The 23,221-nt window shown below is 36.3% G+C and overlaps 1 protein-coding gene across 4 annotated transcripts in view; it reads right to left on the bottom strand.

The window, feature by feature from the left end:
• CFAP47 (cilia and flagella associated protein 47) overlaps positions 1–23,221 on the bottom strand; it is a 360,791-nt gene that overhangs the window by 210,014 nt on the left and 127,556 nt on the right. For all 4 annotated transcript variants that reach the window (XM_068916942.1, XM_068916957.1, XM_068916948.1 and 1 more), the window contains 6 exons: positions 20,719–20,869; positions 19,747–19,835; positions 17,095–17,181; positions 8,901–8,977; positions 7,310–7,455; positions 1,616–1,724 (listed from right to left, as the gene is read on the bottom strand). In XM_068916942.1, the coding sequence (XP_068773043.1) occupies positions 1,616–1,724; positions 7,310–7,455; positions 8,901–8,977; positions 17,095–17,181; positions 19,747–19,835; positions 20,719–20,869 (659 nt within the window). The remainder of the gene's footprint in view (positions 1–1,615; positions 1,725–7,309; positions 7,456–8,900; positions 8,978–17,094; positions 17,182–19,746; positions 19,836–20,718; positions 20,870–23,221) is intronic.

Raw genomic sequence — 23,221 nt, 5'->3', positions numbered from 1 at the left:
TGGAAGGGACCTCTGGAGATCATCTAGTCCAACCTCCCTGCTCCAGCAGGGCCCTCTAGAGCATATTGCCCAGGATCACATCCAGACCGGTTTTGAATATCTCCAGCGAAGGAGACTCCTCTACCTCTCTGGGCAACCTGCTCCAATGCTCTGTCACCCTCACAGTGAAGAAGTTTTTTCTCAGGTTCAGATGGAACTGCCTGTGGTTCAGTTTCTGCCCGTTGCCTCTTGTCCTGTTGCTGGGCCCCACGGAGAAGAGGCTGGCCTCATCCTCTTGACACTCCCCCTTCAGATACTTGTACACGTTGATGAGATCGCCTCTCAGTCTTCTCTTCTCCAGGCTGAACAGGCCCAGCTCTCGCAGCCTTTCTTCAGAGGAGAGAGGCTCCATCCAGTCCCCTCATCATCTTGGTAGCCCTCCGCTGGACTCTCTCCAGGAGTGCCGTGTCTCTCTTGTCCTGGGGAGCCCAGAACTGGACACAGTACTCCAGGTGAGGCCTCCCCAGGGCTGAGTAGAGGGGCAGGATCACCTCCCTCCACCTGCTGGCAACACTCTGCCTCACGCACCCCAGGATCCCATTGGCCTTCTTGGCCACAAGGGCACACTGCTGCCTCATGCTTCACTTGTTGTCCACCAGCACTCCCAGGTCCTTCTCGGCAGAGCTGCTTTCCAGCAGGTCAGCCCCCAGCCTGTCCTGGTGCACGGGATTATTCCTCCCCAGGTGCACGACCCTTCACTTGCCTTTGTTGAACGTCAGGAGGTTCCTCTCCGCCCAGCTCTCCAACCTGTCCAGGTCCCTCTGAATGGCAGCACAGCCCTCTGGTGTGTCAGCCACTCCCCCCAGTTTCGTATCAGCAGCAAACTTGCTGAGGGTGCACTCTGTCCCTTCCTCCAGGTCATTGATGAATACGTTGAAGAAGACTGGACCCAGGACTGACCCCTGGGGGACACCAATAGCTACAGGCCTCCAACTAGACTCTGTGCCATTCACCACAACCCTCTGAGCTCGGCCATCCAGCCAGTTCTCAAGCCACCTCACCGTCCACTCATCTAGCCCACACTTCCTGAGTTTACCTAGGAGGATGTGATGGGAGGGAGTGTCAAAAGCCTTGCTGAAGTCCAGGCAGACAACAGCCACTGCTCTCCCCTCCTCTACCCAGCCAGTCATTCCATCAGAGAAGGCTATCCGGTTGGTCAAGCACGATTTCCCTTTGGTGAATCCATGCTGACTACTCCGGATCACCTTCTTGTCCTCCACATGCTTGGAGATGACCTCCAGGAGGAGCTGCTCCATCACCTTTCCAGGGAGGGAGGTGAGGCTGACAGGCCTGGAGTTTCCTGGCTCCTCCTTCTTGCCCTTTTGGAAGACTGGCGTGACACTGGCTTTCTTCCAGTCCTCAGGCACCTCTCCTGATCTCCAGGACCTTTCCAAGACGATGCAGAGTGGCCTAGCGATAACATCCGCCAGCTCCCTCAGCAGAGGGAGCAGAGTTCCTTACAAGCAACTACTCTTACCAGATCTATTTAATGAATTGTAACAAAAATGCATGAGAACTAAAAGATATTTGTAAAGAGGAATGATTTTCGCTGTTTTTCTCCTTTCATTTAATTTACCTTCTAATGTACTGCTCACATGCAGGACATTTGGACTATCCATTGGAAGCAGTTGTGAAGGCAAAGGTATATCTCCCGTTCCCTCTACCAGGTATACAAATTCTCCAATCTGAAACACAGGAACATATGCATTCTAATTCAGAAAGTAACTCATGCATAACAAATGGCAAAACATTAAAACCAAAGATATTCTAGCAGTATTGAAGATCTAGCTTACAAAATGATTTATGTATTCAGGAGATCCATTTTTTTAACACTGCATTTAAACAAAATGATCATTTCAAACCCTGCTATGATAACAAAGTACCTTTAATTAAGCATATTAAATGTGAAAAGTCAAGAAACTTCAACTGCAAGATGACCCCTTTCTAACTCATCATGTATTTAACTGAATGAGGAAACCCCGAACCATACATATGAGGATAAAATGGTATTTTATCACGTGCAATTAGCCACATATATTTTAGATATATACACCAGATGACTGTATTGCTCTTCACTGTTAAGAAATTTTGCAAAAAAAAATTTATGGTAATTTTGAGCCAGTCACATTTTTGATCTCTAGAGATGAAGAAAGAGTATAAGTGAAAGCAGGCTAGCACCATGTACAAATTTTCCATTGAAAAGAAAGAGTTAATAAACTTTATTTATTTCATCAAAATTAATGAAAATAGCCTACAGAAGCATCTGAGTAAACACCACAGAGACCTAGAACAAAGGAAGACAGTAATTTACCACAGAGGAAAGGATAAATTAGTTAACAGAGAAAAAGCATTCTGAATTATAGAAGAAATGAAAAAAAAAAAAGGTATAAGTGCAAGACAGAAAAGTATTACAAAAGGAAAATTCACTAAAAATATTCCACACTGTGAAGATTTCAGTCAGAACATTCAAAACTAAAACATATTTAAAGTAGGTATGTGAAGTATTAGGATTAGTTTATCTATCTAAACTAGGTAGGAGATTGTGAATAGTTATACTGCTATTATTGCTTTGATGACTTCTCATTGTTTACTGTAAACCTGCTTGCACTACATTAGCTTCTGCTGCTCACAAGGTAAAGGATTAAATACTGCTACAACAAGACATAATTTGCCATGCAAGGTCATTTCTCAGATTTCTGTAAGCTACATCCTGTGAAATCCTGCCCTAGAACTGCATATCCTGTCATTTACTCTTCATTCAAAATAGGAGGGAAATTATTTCTATCACTTAGTCCACCTACTCACTAATGCAATTTTTTCCATCTACTATGGGTCAATAACATAACATAAGCCTGCTTCTTATTTTAGCTTTATTCATAGCTTTGTGAGCCTTTTATGTTAAGGCTCAAAATATTGCACGTATGTTTCTGACAGAGCAGAAGGAGAGCTATTCAACTTTGATGGCATTTTCTCCCTTTCCTTGGTTCAAGAGTTCAGACAAATCTTTTTTTGAGAAAGATTAAACAAACCTACAGCAAAATTGGTTTCCCACACACAAACTAATAGCCACTCCTGGGAACCAATTTAAACAGGAATTATTCCTGTTTGACACAGTGTTTTGCCTCCATAAGGACCATTAACAAGCTCTCAGTATACAACTAATTTCATGAAGGTATTAGTTGCTAGGATGCCCTTCTACTATCATTTACTTTCCTTATCATCACTGACATTAACATGCCTATGTGTGAAGAGAAACTCCCCTATTTCCCTCCTTGCTTTGAAAAAGTTTGGCTTTTTGATCTCCACAGAGTGCAAATCTTGCTTTCTTTTTGCTGAGATTTTTCTTGATGCTTTCTAACAGAATGGGTATCTGACTGTATTTTGAGAGTTTAGGTAGTATCCATGGTTTTAACGCTTTATATTTCTAGTTTTGATCAGCTGCAAATAGGATAGCACAACAATTTTGTAGAGTTTATTGTTTAAAAAATAGTTAATAAAATAGCTGTTTAACTATTGTCGACTATTTATTGTAATCTCATTTCTAACTGATATTTTAAAAAAATGCACAACTACTAGGCATTTGCAGTTATCCATAACAGTCAGCTTCAAATTAAGAACAGCACATAGTTAAGCATTCTATTAATAAACTATTTAATCTTATATTAGACATTCAGGTGTGAAAGTCTGGACTGCCACTTTTAAATTATGATTTCATAAACGATTATCATGGAAAGTAAGAGTGGCTGACATGTAAATTAGCTCACAGAAACAAAGGTCTAGAGACAAAAGCAACCTGATTATCCTTTAGCCAACATACAATTTCTCCTCTGAAAAGATCTACGCTAATAATTTCAAGAATGTCAGTGTCATTTTTTCTTAAACTCAAAGAAATATTAAAACAAATCCTTGAGAATCATATAAACAACTTGTGCTGCCATTCCAAACATTAGAAAAGCTAACATCCACATTCTTTCAGAAAAAAATTTAAGGAACATACTTAAGTAAGCCAACAAAATGGAACCAGTTTAGCTTCTTGCTTTTATCGCATAAATGTAGTTGATGTGATGACAGACAGTATTCCTACTCATATTCAAGTATTTACTGGTCATTTGGATCTCAACACCTTTTTCACTGATTGCAATACAGCAACATTCTTACTCTGACTACTGCTTTAGCTCATTTGTCACAATGGGTAGGAAAGGTTGGCAGGAAAAAAATTACAGAAATAATGAATTAAGTGATTTGTCAGATTACATGCAGCAAAAGTCCATAACTGAATGATATGAACCCTCATAACTATATGAAGCCACTTGATCTTCATACAGCTAGGTAGCTGCAGCTGTTGGTTTGGCAATGAGAAAACGGTGTGATTGGAATATTGCAGCCATATACACAATACCTAAGAAAGTCAATTTCTTCCTGTGCCATTACGGAATAGCTCTAAAAACACGCTAGCTATTTTGCAGTTTCCTCCTCCCCTAGCAGATTTATCACATTGTCTTACATATAATACAATTATGTAGATGGGACTTAATTTTTCTAACCTGAAGGGCTATTTATCAAAAACTTTGCATGTTCAGCAGCCTTTAAATGCATTACACCTACTTAGCTGAGCTGAAAGAAGTAGGAGTTTCAGATATAGTTAATATATAAAACGTAACAGTGGCTTCTCAGAAATGTTAATGCTTCCTGCTATGACAAGATAAACTAGTTCTTTGTTATGTCTAATTTCAGCTGTTTCTCTGTCACCTCTGTGGGCAACACCTTATGGTTTTCAGGGGCTATCAGAAATGTTCTTTTCCCTCTTCACCTGAGGAATGATTGTTCCATGGCTCTGACTGCAACTCTTTCTTGATTTGCTTTCTTCCCATAAATCAATCTCCATTTCCCTTCTTTTCACTAAATAACTGGTTTTCAGGCTCTACGCTTTGCCTAATGTGGCATGAGAGTCTTATTTTCAGTTATGGCACACACTACTGCTTCTAAAAGAGAAACAAAGAGCAGAGATTTAAAGAAAGAGTATAAAAGTACAGCAAGTAAAAGAAGATCCTTCTCAGATCTACTCCCAGAAACCAGTAGGTTAGGAATTTCCTTAACTACAGACTGTATGTAAATCATTACTTTGAATAAAAATTGATGAACTTAACCTTCATGAGTATAATTTCTATTTGAATTAATTTACAGTTTCAGCATCTGAAGTGTCCTGTAACAGTGGAATTCCAAAAGTCAAGTATGCTGTGTATGAAAAACTACTTTGGTTCAGTTTGTATTTCCTGCCATAATCATTCTCTATTAACTTTCTGCAAACTAGTCATAATTTTATGTACATCTCATGTCCATTAATCATCTCTTTTTAAGCTAAAGAACATTATCTTTTTAGTAGCTGTCTTCATGAAGAGGGAATTACATACATTTGATCATAATTGCTGGGGTTTTTTTTCTGCTTCTATTATATTGTCTGCTGGAGTGACTAGACCTATACACAATATTCTAGATGTGTCCACCATAGATCTTTACAGGGGCATAGTGAGTTTTCACTTTTTAATGTCTATGTCTTTCCTGATAATTTTTTTTAATGATCATGACCATTGGTTTGATTTTTCATTGAACTAGCCACAACTACATTTATCCTCTAACAGGAGAACATTTATATAACTTCTTTGTGAGTGATTCCCTGGTGTCAGTAAGATAAGGCTATGGCATTAGCTCATTTCTCACTGTAGGCATTAACAGAACGTCCCTCTTGTACCTCTCACTAATTTTCAAGAATGTCAGGTGAAAGGTATGCTTTATAAGCCTTCCAGCCATGTGGCCTTCTTTCTTAAAAATGGCCAGTGGTTCCAAATATCCAAAGGGACAGACAAACAAACTTGGATATCATTGCATGAGTTTTATTTTCCTTTAAAAAACAGGAAAAAATTAATAGGCCCGGTAAAAACAAACACTGAATATAGCCTGAATGAGAACAATAATAGAGAGTAATAATGGTCTCCTGTGTTATATTAAGAAAAAACACAGAAGCTAAGAATGTACAGGAGAAAAAGAATACTTCATTTAGTTTTGGGGATATTGTTAGAGACCATGAAAATGAGTCAGAGAGAATGGCAGCTATAGGTAATTGCACAGAGGGAAAGTTGACATATGGAGGTAGTATTATAAAAGTCAGCAGCAGAATGCAAGTCTTGAAACTAACCGCACATAAAAGAGGATCTGAGAAAAAACAGGGCGTTGATAAACATTGACAGCTAGGGACAAAACACAGCAGGGAAGTTAAAGAGGTGAAAAGATGGGTTTACAAAGACATAGAAATAATAAGATTGAGCCTACTGAGATACAGAACTACATGGACATCAAAGAAGCTGGCATGCAAACTTTAAGTTGTGAAAGTTGGTCGACAACAGGTCTTGGCAATTTGATTAAAGGAATTTCAGTTAAGTATACATGGCAAATCCCAGACTACATTAACTAAGAAAAACCGAAAAGTGTATCAAGAGAAACTGAAAGTCACTATTCATGCACAACCTGTTTAAAAGTTTTAGCACATTAGAGACAAGGACGGAATGGAAATCAGAAAAGCAGGTAGTTTAAAAAGAGAGAGAGAGAGGAAAAAAATTATTATTCTACTTTAAATGACAGCATATCCTTGATGCAGTAGAAAAAACAGGGAAAAGTACCGTACAGTAAACACTATATCCCTTCCCTACCTATATTTCATTAACCTAAGCCAAAAGCTTCATTCTTGCTCCCACTTAAGACAAATGCTTTAATTCCATATTTGTTTTGTAGTTGTGCTGTCTAGGAAGGCCAAAGTAATATTCTTTACAGTATTATTAGTAGTAACAATTTTACAGTAAAAGGTAATGTATAGCATTCCATACAACTCTAACCATACGGAGATTACAGGGCAGGGAACTTCGGTTTACATTTGTTAGCTGCAACCTGTAACCTTATATAAAAATGTTGCCTATTCTCTGACCCATTTCTTAAGTATCATTTTCCCCTCACAATTATAGGAATATCATACTTTTACCAAGAAATGAAATAAAAGATTTCCACTTCCAAAAGTTAGCATGTACATCATATCTTTGTAATTGTATACACATAATTACCCTAAAATTCGTACATAACTAATTTGAATATTCATTTACCCTGTTTACACAGAATTGGCAAACATACCTGAAAGTATAAAATTTTACAAAAATTCTCTCAATTCTTGAGTGACAAGGTTATCACATAAAAACTACCTACAGAATATATTTTCTATTCTTACCAGTTCATTAATCAGAATGACAGTGCAATAACGCTTTTCCAGATTAAAGGGAAGAAAGTCAATCTCTAAGCCTGCAGAACTTCTCTCTTCCAAGAATAGTATTTGCACCGGACTGAAGAACTCATGCAGGAGACTGGATTGGTCAGCTGTTAAAATAAGTTTTAATCATTCTTTATATACAATAGCATAGATTGTAAAATAATGTAGCTGCCTGAGTTTAAAAAGAAAGATACTGTTAACACTGTGCTGTAGTAATCAGCATTTAAGGCACTCCCAAATGACACATGTGTGAACATGCTGTAATGCTGCATGCTTTAAGTATTACATAGACACATTTTGCTAATTAATTGCATTCTTATTCTGTGCATGGAAACAAAACAATGGAAAATAGAGTGCCTCTCACTATCGGGAGAAAAAAAAAACAAACCTCTTTAAGGATGTACAGTCTATAAGCAAATAACTCCACCTGCTAGAAATAACAGTACAGTTTAATATCATTTAAACAAATAATCTTGCTCTCAGTGGCAGTAATTATATGTTATGTTAGAGGATAAAATCCTCCAGAATGGACAAAAATTAAATTTTGGTAAGCTTACTTTCTATGCATCCTTCCCAAAAACATTAAGATGATAAGTGCTGAGATGACAAAGTGCTGAACGCTATGAGAGACCAAGAATGTTATGGGTGAGTCAGGCAACCTGACTACTTTCTCAATGAATGTTTTTCATCTGCTGAGCATATTCTGAAAATAAAGAATGCTTTATAACCTGACTTTCATTCAACCATGGCCAGCCAACCTTCCAGAAGGATCAACTGACTGAAGAGCAGAAGTGAAAATACAGGCAATAGAAATGAGCAAAGATCACAAGAGAAACCTTATGCCAAACTCAGGACAATTAAATAGAACTAATTCACCCCCAAAAAACACCCAAGAACCAAACTGAAGAAAGTTGTTACCCCACACACACTACGTTTCCTTTTCATAGTCAGAAATTGTTTTCCTAACAATGAAAACAGGAATTTCCCAGTATTACCACTTCAACCAACACTTAAGTTTTATGTGAATTTGATGCTTACAAAATGTACATAAACAATGACAAAAACATCCTTCCAATAGGACCCAAGCCCCATTTTTACCCTCCCATTGAATAGGCTAAGGCAGCCCTAGCAGCAAGTAATTTCTGAATAAAATAAGGCATAACTCAAAGCTTATCTCCTGTTAAAGTGTTCCTCATCCAAAGTATGTCAGACTGTGGAGCAGACGGAATCAGTCTTGTGAGAGTCCTCCTGCCCCACTTACTCTCTGAATACTGGGAAATTAAAAGCACCCTACAAGAAGTATCATTCATTAAATAATTTAGATGTTTTGACAGTTATCTCCTTTTTATTAAGGCTGTTCACTGCAGTAAAGTCGTTAGGACTGTAGCACAGTTTAAGAAATCACTACCTTAAATTAAATATAAAATATTACATGATAAACGCTCCTATAAATAATAACTACTGAGCATATTTCAACTGCCAAAATCTTGCTTATGCACATGCTTTAGCTGGTACTGTAGAGACAGGAGAGAGATTTTACAGAGGTACTTACAGCCATTAATGTTCTTCTCCTCATTTGGATCTTCAGGTACTGCACTATTTTTATAGTTTAATATGTTATTTTCAGAACTAAAAGGAAAAAACAGAAATGAAAGACATACTCTATAAAGTTGGACATTTCTATTATTAATAAATGGCTTCTTTTTCTTTTTTATGAATAAAATACTGGAAAAGCAAATGTTTTCAGGAAAAAAAAATGTTGGAACAATCTACCCATCAGGGATGTTAAAAGCCTTCTCCACTTAAGTTAATCATATTTATAGCACAGCCATCACATCCTACCTTCAATTAATCTGTGCACTATCTCTGCAATACCCATATAAACAAAATTTCACATTAAAAAATACTCCAGTTTTAAAAACTTTCTAGGATATCGAGTGGAAAGTCAGTTTTAACTCAATTGCTGCCCAATAGGAACTCTTCCAGTGAACTTAATTCAAATTCTTCTCTTTATCATATCAATAGCCTAAGAAATATGCAAAGTAAAATTACCTCATGGCAAAAAATACAGAGTTGATGCTGCCACTGTCTCTACATGATAGAACATATTTCTTTTACTAACAGTGCTGATTTCCAAACAAATTGGGTTTAGCATCCCAAATCTGCCATTTATTTGTATTGAAGTGGAAGTTAATTGCCTAAAATAGATTTTTTCTAACATTGTTTAGATGTATTGTTTACTTCACAAAAATTATTATACAAGAAATTACTGAAATTTAGTTATGCACATATGGTTTACATTTTCTGTTCAGAGAATAGGTACAAACTGGGACATAAATTTTGCATGAGTTTCTGTACAAAGGTTACTTTTCCTCTTGGCTCTCTGAATTGGGGAATTTATACCATACAATGAGCACATGGGGGTGTAAAATCCCCACATTACTATGTACCACATAATCCTGATTCTAAGCACAAAAGCTTTTAGAAGTCCTTCAGACAAATTCTACTAACAATCATTCTCTTCACATTTCACTTAATTTAGTTCACAGGCAAGGTTACTTTCCATAAGGCCATAGCTCGGAAGAGAAGGAATGAGAAGGCCTGAAAGCGGCTAAGCTTTTCCCTCCAAGTATTTTTTTACATCAAGGCTATAGGAGTGGTCTATATCCACTAACAGTGCAGTTAATCATTCACAGGTAACCTAAAACAATCAAGGATTTGTCTTAAAAAGGAGTGAAGAGCAAAAACCTTAACCTAAACAGCTTATTCTTTTCATGGAAATATAGCAATAGAAATATATTCAGGTATATTTGAAAAGAACAGATATACTGGAAAAAACAACTTTTGAGAAATTCTTTGTTTTTCCTATCCCCTCAAAAGCAAATTGTGCTTTTCATCATCTTATTTCCTTGATATTACTCAATATATTTTTTATTCTTGCTCACTTATAATTTCTACCACTACTAACAGGAGTTAAGAGAGTGCAGCTACATTTAAGGAAGGACAGTACTGTTTAATTTACAGTAAGCACAGGTAAGAGCTTGTAGATGCTGCAAAACTATATTGTAATGTATCTCAAAGAATTACTACAAGTAGATTTTCAGCTCTAGACTCAGGTTTAATATCACCCACACATAAAAGTCATTCTCCCTGAGCCGTAAAATTTGATGAACCAACTTATAGCAAACAATGATTACATACTGCATTTGATAGCTATTGGGTCTCTGTTAAAATAAATTGCTAATCTTGCTGGGCTAAGAAAGAATCACAGCCTAAAATAAATGGACTTGTAAAATTCTCATGAGATGTTGCCCTGGAGACTCATTTTAATAGCTATACTTAAAGGCCATTTTTCAGAAAGGAAAATGATCTCTGAAGTATGTGAATATAACATACTATTTACTCGATACTTGCAAATAAGTATTTATCTCACATAAAAATATAAAAATATCAATTTTACATATGATTCATCTCTTTCAATGCTTTATCTTTCATTCAGAATGCCCACCCATGATTGCATAAATTGAGACTACAGCGGAAGAATCATTGTAAATATAATTAACTGTTCAAATACTGTAGGAAGAAACCTAATATTACAAGGAAATACATCACACATTGAGACCATACAGAGTACAACACACTTCCTCACTGGGGTGGATTGACTAAATCCTATTTTCAGAAACAAATTATAGAGAAACTCATTGCACTGAACTGATATGGTATTGAAGGTTTGTCTCTGTGTGTTTACTCTCACCTGAATGAAAAATGCACCTAGAGATGAATGAACAGAAAGAGCAAGAAAATAGTGTTGTGGAAGATATGTACATTGTGCCTCTCTGCTGTTCTAAAACCAAAAAGAATAGCAGCTTACGCAATAATAAAAACAGAAGCACTATGATTAAGAACAGGAGAGACAAGAAGCATGGCTATGCCCTCAGACTGGCTCAATACATCCCCTTTAAAAACAGAGAAATAAAAAAAATGGGTTAGTTTGCTCTGGTAGAACAGCTTAATGCTGCCATAAATCATGTTTATGCAGATAATCTGCTATGGTGTTAAGCCCAAAGCAGCATCCTATCAGGCCTTACACACCAAACATTCTGCTCCATGTTAACACTGAAGTCTACTGAATGGAAAGCATCACTGGTAAAGAAGCCAATAGGAGCTCCAGCGTCAAGCTTACTCACGTGTTGTGTGGACACAATGGCAAAGGGTCAATGCTCTAATGGAGACTAAGCACCTTTCAACACACCATGGATGAGGTCTACCTCACTATGGGGGGAGTGGTGACCAAGCAACTTCATAAACTGCTTCTCATTCTTTTTTTTTTTTTTTATTTTTTTGCAAACACAACTTCTCTCTTCTCCAGCAAGGTTAACTTTAAAACTAACTTATTCTATTGTTTTATTGTGCATTAAATAGACGAAACTTTCTGTCAAAGAAAGTTACAGGCAAAGGCTGGTTAAGGAGGATGCCTCTCAGTTGCTGGGTACCAACTCCCAGCTGGGACAGAGTAAATGGCAGGTACGAGTACTTTCAAGTCATTTTAGCAGTGGTTTAGTCTAACTTATTCAGACTCGTTCTTCAAATTACTTTTATACTTGAGCATTGGTGAGAAATAGTTCAGTAGCCTCACCTCTGAGCTGTTAGTTACTACTTCCTACATAGTACCATAAAGTGACTGGCTTGCCATGTTAGCAGGCATACAACAAATCAAGTCAAGATCAAAAGTAAAATCATCTAATCATGTAGTCACAGCCATGTATGTGCAGTGGTGCACCCATCCAGGGTACTCTGGTCTAGGCTCCAAACAGGCCAAAAATTTTGTTTTCAGAATATGTTTTCCAACATATTCTCGCACTGGGAAAATTACTTTGTTTTCTGTATTTGGAGTAGTATTTACTAGATGATCTTCTTCAGTCCCTTCCAGTTCCAGATTCTATATATCACTGAGGTGAACATAAAACTAAAAAGTGTCAGGCACCATAGGGAAATCTACGTCCACTAGTAGCTATTTCATCAATAAACTCTGGAAGACAGGCAAAATCAGATGCTTTATTAGAGAGATAAGGGATATAAGGAACTGTTTACTAATGCACTGAGAAATACTGAAACATTTGAAGAGAAAACTCATATGCAAGGTATTAGCCAGTTTCCATACTCTGTAGGATATGGTTTGTGATCTCAGAACAAAGACTAGGATATAATGTAAAACAGAAGCTACCCAAAAGAGGTATTATGACATACATTAATAGAGATAAACTTCTAATATATTAAATATTAATTGGAATTGTGATGACTCCTATCAGGATATTTCTAAAATATATTTGCTGAAGACAGCAGAAAAAGTTATCAATGCTGTATTTCACAATCTATATTACATATGGACACAACACAGCCTTTTAGATCTTCACTTCTGTTTATTCTATGAGATAAGTAAATACAAGCATTCTGCTTAGCATAACTCTTTCCTTGACACATGAAACTACCTAGAGCACAAAGTAAAAGAACAAAACTCAGGAAATATAAAATATGTGGAATTCTTGGACATATCCCTGGTAAAAATTAAATAAACTAGCATTAAAAAGCTATATTCTGCAAAGCTTGACTTCAAGCTCATTAATTACCTTTTCGTTCTTTGTTTCAGAATGAGTTTTTCCTGACGTAAAAATATTTAACCACATTAATAGCCTTTTCCCAAGTCAACTCGTACAGTCACGAGCCATCCTAATGACTTAAGCACACCATAACGCAAGCACTACACTGCTAAGACATGGGCTTGGAATAGGACTACTAGTGAATCGTTAGTTTATCGTTACCACTTCCTCGTTTTATGGAAGGGAAATTATAAAAGAAAAATAAGCTAGTAAATGTAACCTTGAACTTCTACTGTCATTCTATGCTTTCTGTTTTATGGATATCAGTCAAATAACCTGCATGCTTGAAAATTACTTATAGGAAGTTTTATATCCAAACTCCTAGGCCATGCAACACACTTTTCTCCACCTGGTTGTCCTTCTTCTACAGGGAGTATGTGGACACATAGATGTGGGCCACAGGGAACAACTGAAGTGCCAAGGGCTTGAAAAAGCATAGAAGAGTGCGTATCTCAACCAAAAAAATAATCCAGGCACATTTATTACAGTATATGTGGAAGAAAAACTTTATCAACTGTATGACAAAAAAATTTGCTCCATTCCAAAATTAACTCAAAGACATACCGTGAGCAAAGGAAACAAATAAACAAAAAAACCCAACTTGTCCACTAGGATAAAAGGACCTTAAACTCTCAGAGGTTGTCCTAACAGGAGCTTTCTCTTCTTCCCAGAAGAGATGACTGAGACACCACAGTTACTGAACATCCATCCCTGCTTCCAGTAATATGCAACTTATATGTCCCATTCCCTACTAGAAGGCTTGTTCAGCTAGTTGGTTGGGCAGGAATTACAGGTATGACTTGACTGCAGATGCCTAGGATAGTGTGTATGCCTTTGAAGGATCATGTAACACTAATTCACAAGACAACGGTACTTTTTAAAATTGGCTGGTAGCCAGGCTTTCATATTTGGTATCTTGCTGGCAAAACTGCTAGACTGTCTTACTTGCTGCAGTTGCAAACCGAATACAGCCAAAATGGTCTTGGAGCTTTGGAATAGCCTACAGCATCCTTCCTGAGCTCTTCAGGAAGACTGTGGTCATGGCAGAGCCACAGGATACACCTGTGAGGAGCGCTCTTCCCTAGGGTCCTTCTCTGCTTCCTGGAAGCAACCAACACAGACAGTTCTATGCTCACTGTACCACTGAAAGATAGTCATCTAACCAAACGTGTCATTGAGCTCCGAATGGACAGAGAGGTCTTGCCAACTACTGACATCCTGCATCAGCCATGGGCCACTGTCAGTCTTCTCAGCTAAAACAGCACTATGTTCCAGTAAGGCTACAGTTGGTCAGGGCTCTAGCCTTATACTGGGGTATCTTCCCAGACACTACACGATGAGCCCGTGGGCACACTGACTAAAGGGTCAGTCTCCTCTTTGTTATGGATGAAACAATTCTGGGTGCCTGCAATGCTGCCAGAAGGCAGCAGTGGTAGGCAAGAGGGCTGCTTGCCAGCCAAAGCTTGTTACAGTGAGGTTGAAAGGGGTGCAGCTGATACATCTGGAGGCACAGTATAAGGACACAGTAGGAAGTATGAGACTGAGTCTCCCTGGGAACATAGCTGCATGGATGATCAAAAGGTTAGGACCAAAGCATGCAGATCGGACTATCACAATACACAATCATGTCGACACAATCAATCATTTGGAGTGCAAGCACTTTGTTTTTAAGTTATGTTTTACGCTTAAAGAGCACTTAGACTGAAGCCCCTGTTCTGTAGATGGCATTTTCTGGATTTATCAAAAGCGATAAAAAGATTGCAGATATAATCTTACTATTGATCAGTAATACACTGCAGACATGTTAATTCTTTTAATGCAAATCTCAGAAGTTTGTTGTGTTCCATTCAAAAAGAATCTTTCTTCAATTAATCTTTTTAGATTAATTTATTTCCTAGGGATAAACTAAGCTAAAATACGCATGATGATGAAAAATCTTCTTCTGACTATTTCAAACAGCTTCTTATACTGCTAGGCACAATTTACTAGTAAAGTCTGTAGACATCTCAATGGAATTACCAGAGTGGCTCTATTCTTTTTCTTTTTTTGTAAGAGTAGATAGTACTTTTAGGCAATCACTGTTCTGGTCCTGAGAGAATTTTGAGTGAGGATTACATAGTTTTCAAGTTCATTTTCTTCTCTTGCTTAAATTCAAAATGGGGCCATTCACTCTAGCATATGTTAATAGTACTTGAATTCTAAATATCATCTATCTCCTCAACACAAGTGATAGCAGAAAAGACAGAACATTATTACATCCCATTTTGAGTTACATTCAGAAAAGATCAAATGTCATTTTAGCAAAAAATATGAACAGAAGTAACATCCAATCAAATCAATCCATCATTTGTTTAGTGGGCTGACAGTTTGGACACCTTACCACAATAAGCAGTAATTATGATCAAGCACATTTTTCTCTAATATGCATTATATGAAATAGATATGGCTGTTTCCCTTTGGATAGTCCTTGCTACAGTTATCTGTAATTTTTGTTCTAAAATCATTGTACTGAAATTGGTTATTCATTTCAAAACTCAGAATCATTAGTCACTTAAGGTTCAACTATTGCAGCACCCCTGATAAGCGTAGCTTGTCAGTGTAAGTGCACAGAGCACCCAACACACAGTGCAGCTCACAGAACACAAACAGGGCACAGAATGATACTGAAAGAATTTGCCTAAAAAAAAAAAAAAAAAATCTGTGGTGGCTAAAATACTCTTTCTTGATAGTGCTTTGTGGCTGGCATATTTCACACATTCATTGTAAGAAAGTTGTTGATGGTGTATTTTCAAAGCTAGATCTTCCTTCTTCTTTTCTGAGAAGAAACTTGATTTTTTTTAGTTACTATACTACCCCAACTGAGGATTAGGAATACAAATAGCTGAATTGCCTAACATGTGAATGCAGCATCTATTGTTAAAAAGATAAAATGGACACTAAATATTTCATTCTATGATTGAAAAATAAAGTTATTAAACTCTGACAATTATTAAAACAATCGTGCAATTCTTAATATTTGACAAGTTCCAAAAAAAATGCATTAGCTATTTTTTCTTCCTCTGTGCTAGGTCACTTCTAGGGAATGCCACAAATCTTTGTTCTCAAGCAGGTTTTCAATTGTCTCTTTCACCTTTAACCTTGACTATCAGTGTTTCTGATACACACCTCTCCACTTCAGTGCCCATAAAGATTTCTGCCTGTTCATCCAAATTTCTTGATATTTATTACATTGTCCAACAATTAAAGCCAGTGAAGACAGAAATACTTTCTCTTGGGCTGTGAGTCTTCTTAAGCATGCATCTTTCTTTCTGCTATATTTCTCCTTGACTCCCATTGCAATTATTCTCTGCTGTTTATCCTTTGCCATTTTATCACCTTTACCATGCTGACTTTGAACTCTCCTTCTCCTTCCACATCTCTTATGTCAGAAAATCTGTCCATGGTCAGCTAAGTAATAACTCTCAAGCATGAAATTATATTAACTTATACCTATATTTCTTCATTAATCTCACCTCATTCTGTTTTGCACAACTGTCTCCAATGGCCTACTGAACCTATAACATCTTAGACTCCCGCACAATTCTCCAGCTCAACTCCAGAATTCTGTAGAATGCCTATCTTTTACTCTTGCACCTTCTAAAATCTCAGCCTTCTTCACTCTGAGATTCAGAGCTAATCTTTCTACTTTTAAGATCCTAATAAACTGGAGCTAGTCCATCTTACTGACATTTCTTGTCAGCACTTCCTTCAGTCACCCATGTCACCACGGTTGCCCCTACCTACCATCAATATTTTAGCTTTAAACCCTACTTTCTCTATCACTTTTTCCTTGTGGCAAATTACACCCATTCCCTAATCATCCATGCTCAGAACATTTTCATCCATTTCAGCTTTAAATTATTTACCTTTTCTCTACTGCTTATGACAAAATTATCTATAAAATGTTTTAATAATATTACCTAATTCTACCATACTTTTATGCCCTAACCTATAATTCTTTATAACTGGAATGCACACAGTTATACACAAAGATATTACACTAATAAAATTGTATAATTGAAAAATTAGCAATCGACATTCAAAACTTACCTGAATGTTTTCTCTTGCTTTACTTCCCTGGCTTGACATACTTGCTCTGGCCGAGTTAAGTAACTTGTGGATTCCAGCAAAATAACCCTGGAACATGGCAAGTGCTTATAAACACTTTATTTTTAACTTGCAGAATGAAGATAAAAATTAGTTTATTATAACTTTCAAATTAAGGTTTGGTAAAGAAGCTTATTATTTTCATTTAAGGATGCTTGAAAAGCACAGTAAAACTTAAAAATGAGGAGATTTTTCTCCTTACACTTATAGGTTTTTTGTTTAACAATTTAAAACATTTTGCACAATTTAAGCCATGGAATTTTTAAAGCTTATGTAAGCATGGAAAATCCTGAGACATTTATTCAAGGATTATTTATTACTCTAAACTACTACCTCATTAATATCATAGATTGATTTGTAATCATAGGGAAAGTTTACAGCCATGACATGACATGACATGCAGACCAACCTGAAATAATTTTTTTTAAATATTAAAAAAAAAAAAAAAAGGAACATCTTAGAAACAGAAGAACTATGCACATTTCAAGATTAAGACAAATCATATATATTTTTAAATATGAAACAATTGTCTAAAATGTAATTCACACTAAGATCTTCACTAAAATAAATGAGTGAAGGATCAATACACAATGACTTGAAGAAAAAAGTTAATTTTTTTTTTTTGCTTCTGTAATTAAAGTGTGAATCTATTAAACTACAGTAAATTGTGATTTCACTAACAAACCTCAAAGAATCTCTTCATTTTTCCTAGAAGACTCTGACCTTACTCGCTTTTGTGTGTGCAACATTATGCACACTTTATTTCTATTTTAGGTAATGGATAATCCATTGCCATACTACTAGTCATTACCCAAGAACTAGAGTTGCTGTATCATTGCAGAATTTATATTATGTAGCACCAGTACACAATTTTTTCAGCTTAAACCAACCAGATTTCTGCATTTTCTCTACACTTGCAGAGGACAGCACAAACAGAAGAAAGATGCATTGCACTAGTTGAAGATCTGAACTCAAGATCTTCAGTGGAACTACCTCAATTTATATCAGTGTGAGTTGATGCTCTGCCCCACAATTTAATCTGCTCTTAAAAAAAATAACACTGACCATCACTTACTATAATATCTTACGACATAGAAATAATTTCTATTCCTAGGTAAGAACAGCTGCAGTCCTTCACAGAGAAATGCATCAAGGATTTTAAAAGTATTTAACTTATTTTATTTAATAAAGTACAAGTATTCAATAATCTTTAAAATATATATCTATACATGAATATTATAATCTATGAACTGTAAAAACAGAAAACATTACTTAGCTGATAGAACAAGTAGCATCTAACAAACAGCAGAATGCCAGGAAAGGACTGGTTTAGGATGCAATATTTACCGCTTTTGGAAATATCTGACATTTGCTATATATTTGAGACAAAATCAAGGAGGCTCATCTTTTTAACCTGTCCTTTTTTTTTAATAGAGTACTATTTTATACATCTTGTTTTAAGATTTTCAGCACTCTTTTTCTGTAAAAAAGCTACTGTTTTGGTATCACAGGTGCACTTCTGTGTATTATTTGCAACTAAGCAATATACCTATGTAATATGGTATAAAATTATGCTACAAAAAATCTTTTATTTGTAGGTTACTGGTTCAAATGTGGCCCAATTTGATAATTACTTCAGGGAGTTTTCATGTAGCTATTGAATGGTATATATGAAATTAAATTATCTTATCATCTTAATCTATTCTTTCTGAAAGAGCTATCCACATCATAGAACTGATTAGACAGCCTCACTGACTATCTCAAAGACTAAAGAAAAGTACAGAAACTAAATAAATTCATATGATTCCTACATAGGAGGCTTATGCTGGAGCACAATGTTGGAGCAGTGAAAAACAATCCTGTTACAGGTGTCTATACCAAACCTGTTCTGTGGACAAAACAAATGTCGTTCTCAGCCTAGGCTGCATGTATATTAAACGCACCAGTAAAAGAAGCTAAAAATGTTATGGAAAATGTTCTCTTAAATAAACAAATAGCATCAACCAATGTTTAGCTCTGAAGAGTAAACACAAAATATGGAGTCAGATCACACAGAATGAGACATAAAAGAGGCTCAGCATTCCTTTCGTTTCATATTAGGAAAATTATGTTTATAACTCTGGAGTTGTTACATCTATGGTGAATACAAATGAAAAATTAGATTAACTGATAGTGATGTGAGACTCAAGGCAAAAGAAAATTTTTCTTTTGCATGCTTTATAATTTAAACAGCAGGATAAGGCAGATTGGCGGGGGGGGCAGAAATAACCAACTATTAATTAATATGGTTTATTTCTGTTTGGAATTCTGCTGGACCTTAGCCAAACATAAAAATACAAGCAAGGTTCATGAACTCCATTAGATTAAAGCTCTTGCTTTATTGCTTACACTGAGAGGGATTTCAATTAATGTTTATTTATCTTCTTTATTCATTATGATAGCTTCTACTTTATAGTGCTTGAAACAACTTTGGCAATGTAAATCCCTATAATTTAACCTCAAGGTTTTACATCCTTAAATAGAAAGAGAAAATTATGGAAAAGAGTTGATAAAACAGCATGATCACTATAGTTTTGTCTTTATAGAATTGTCTACCTGAATATGCCATCAGTTCTGAAGGGATTAGTAACATTAAGAGTAACTTTCTTCAGCTCATAACAGGGAGATTTGCATTTTAATACCTCCTAAAAGAGAACAAAAAATTAAATCAATCTGTTGAATATATCAAAAGTTGCAAACCACATTCATGCTTATACGTTGACAAACAGGAAAATATTACAAAGTATGGAACTATATATTTGGCCACTGATGACTACAGAATTAACACAATTAAATGCTAGGCTTTGTTGCCAGTAAAGAAGAGTTAAAGCCCATTTCTTTTTAAACATGCGTTAGCTTCATAACCTTTACATGTTCTTCAGAATGATACCGCAGGGACAAGAACCAAACTATTTTCTTGCTCTCTTATTTTTCCATATGTATGTGTTTCTTTTCTCCCATCCCAAACTTCCTTTCTAAGATCATTGTCTACTGCTACAACCATATTAAAAGAAAAAGAAGAAAAGTCACAAACACCCCTTAAGCTCAGGAGAGGTCTGCTCAGAGAATGTTTGATAACAAATGTTGGACAGCATGCCAGTTCCTGCTCTGTTTCTGGGATATTTCTTAAATCTAAGGATTGCCTAAACTAAAAATCACAAATAAACATACTAACATCTGAAAAAGTTTGCTGTCCATCTGACACTAGAAGAGGCATACCACCACATCAACAACGGAATTTCCAAAACCTTTCACATGGTGAAAGGACTCCAGTTTGATTTTCAGACCGATTAGGGCAACATTTTAAAATTTATTCAGGATCCAAATACATCATTAAGTATGGTGGATATTCTACCAGACACTTCTCTGCACATACATAGCCTAAAATTTTACACTTGAAAATTAATAGCTCAAAGGCATTAATGGTAATTCACCTTTATATTCCTACCCCAGTGCATTTGTGTTTGATACATCATACTGCTGAACAATATTTTTATGAGAGTATTAATTATACACAAATAAACTTACAGCAGGCTCAATATGCTTGACTTTAGATTTCAGAGAGAATGTCAGTGTGGCACCACCTATTCCACCCACAGACTTTGAAATAAGTAGCAACATTGCTTCAGCAGGGTGCAAAAAACGACTAGTGAATTCCACATTCACACTTGCTTGTGTCCTACGTAAAAAAAAATAATAATAATAATAATTCTTTAAATAATGAGACAAAGTTGTGACTCAGAAATGTCATTTCAGGAGAGCATTTTAGAATCTTTATGAGCAAAAGGGGCCAGAAAAGAAAGATAATTTTTCTTTTGAACTGCTTTGCTGTAATTCAATCTTCTGTCCATGAGCTGCTTAAAAAGTTCTAATAAAAAACTATATAGATAGAAGAGGAACAATATTAAGTTCTTACTGCTTTTTATGCCATCAGCATGTGGCTTGATTTTTCTTCACACACACACAGCAACACAGGAAGTTCTCTTTCTGAATAGATTACCCTAAGTTAGTAACTGACCTACTTAATGTTCACCTCTTCGAAGGGGACAATTCCCTGTTTAACTTTAAAAAATTCTATTTTTTATGTTGTCAGACAGATCAAGTTCTTGATCTGATTCTTATTCAAGATTGATAAGGAACTGAGTAAAGAAAACTTCAGAATAATTAGACAAAGCTGATTAACAGGTGGAGAAAATGAAGTGCTCTTGGATATGTCACAACTCTTGAGTTTCAGACAAGAAATGAAAGCATAGTAGGAGAGACCACGTGGAATGAGAGTCTAGAGAAGGTAAAGGGATTGGACCTGCACTAGTCCTGCAACTGAGCAAGATCAATAACAAAATTTTGATTGTTGAAGCTTTATTCTCCGATTTTGAGATTAATATCTCAAAATGGCATGAAGTTCAGAAAAATTATAGTGTTTACATACAAGACTTTCAAAAGTAAAAGAATTGTAGAACCTAAAAGTACACTGCCTTTCTACACATATGATCAGAGTATAGAAAGCTTTCTCTAAAAAGTAAGAGACCTAAATTTTTGGAGTTGCTAGTAGAATATCTCAAAACACAAACTGAAAAGTCACCTGACTGGTCTCTATTTTCATGGTAATGCCATTCAATGTAGTTAAAGAACTTTTAAAATCTAAACTCTTCCCCCAACTGTATGAAACAGTATAAAAAAAAAAAACTCTAGTAAAAACTTGAAATTTCTTAATTTACTCAAGCTGATATTACCCGAAGAACATTTTGAAGCTATTCGTTAACATTAGAAAAAGGTTATGTTTATAAGCTACAGATTTATTAGTAATTCTTCTGGAAAAGAAAAAGCACATATTAAAGTCAGAAGGAACCCTCTCCCAAAACAAAATCAGCCCTCCCCATAAAAGGATGAATAGGAACTGCACAGCCTGACAGAAAAGAATTAAAATAGATTAATAGAGGGAAATCATGTACAATTTGTTGGTCTTTTGCCAACTGAGACTTCTAAGGCAGAGGCAGACAACCACTGGCAGCATGCAAAATAGGCTTAGCATGTACTGTATGTGTGTGTGTGTGTGTGTGTGTGTATATATATATATATACACACACTTACACAGGTAAATGTAAGGTGAGGTAGAGGTAAATGATGAGGTAGAGGACTTGCAATAGTAATCAGTATAGCATGACTTCAGTGGAACAATGTTAATTTACATTTGGCTCACAAGTTTGGTAACAGCTTCTTTTTCAAGTGAACTCAATGCACACATCTGTCCAAGTAAGTTGAGAAGTTCTAGAAACTTATTTTGATAGGAGTAGTGGCAACATTAGTCCCCAGGTAACAGTTGCTGTCAAGGAAACTTTCTGGGACATCCTTTACCTCACTCCTAAGATGGACTAAAGGAAAAAAAAAAAAAAAAAGACAGTACTCTTACTTAAAACTACCTTGCAACCTGAGAACTAGACGGTGGCAAATATGACACCAACATCATTAAAAGGTTTTGGGGGAGACAGGAGAACTACAGATCTTTAAGCCTCAAGTATATCAGCTAATGTAGTAGAAAAAAATGATAAAAACCAAAAGAATAAGTAAGTATAAATTGGATCTACTATAAATGAGATCTCCATAAACGTGATCTAGCTGGCACAAGTCAACACCTATAAAATGCAGTCCTGCCTTATAAACCTATAGGAGGTCTTCAAAGGAGTTCAACAAGGTGATTAAAGGTGATTTAGTTCTCATATATCCAATAAGATTCCTGTCTATGCATTTAAAAGGAAATTAGTGAATCACAGAATGGTTTAGGTTGGAGGGGACCTCCGGAGATCATCTAGTCCAACCTCCCTGCTCCAGCAGGGCCCTCTAGAGCATATTGCCCAGGATCACATCCAGACCGGTTTTGAATATCTCCAGCGAAGGAGACTCCTCTACCTCTCTGGGCAACCTGCTCCAATGCTCTGTCACCCTCACAGTGAAGAAGTTTTTTTCAGGTTCAGATGGAACTTCCTGTGGTTCAGTTTCTGCCCGTTGCCTCTTGTCCTGTCGCTGGGCCCCA

Source organism: Struthio camelus, chromosome 1 (assembly GCF_040807025.1).
Source record: "Struthio camelus isolate bStrCam1 chromosome 1, bStrCam1.hap1, whole genome shotgun sequence".
NCBI lineage: Eukaryota > Metazoa > Chordata > Aves > Struthioniformes > Struthionidae > Struthio > Struthio camelus.
Note: the sequence above shows the minus strand (reverse complement) of the source record. Positions and strands in the feature narration are given on the sequence as shown.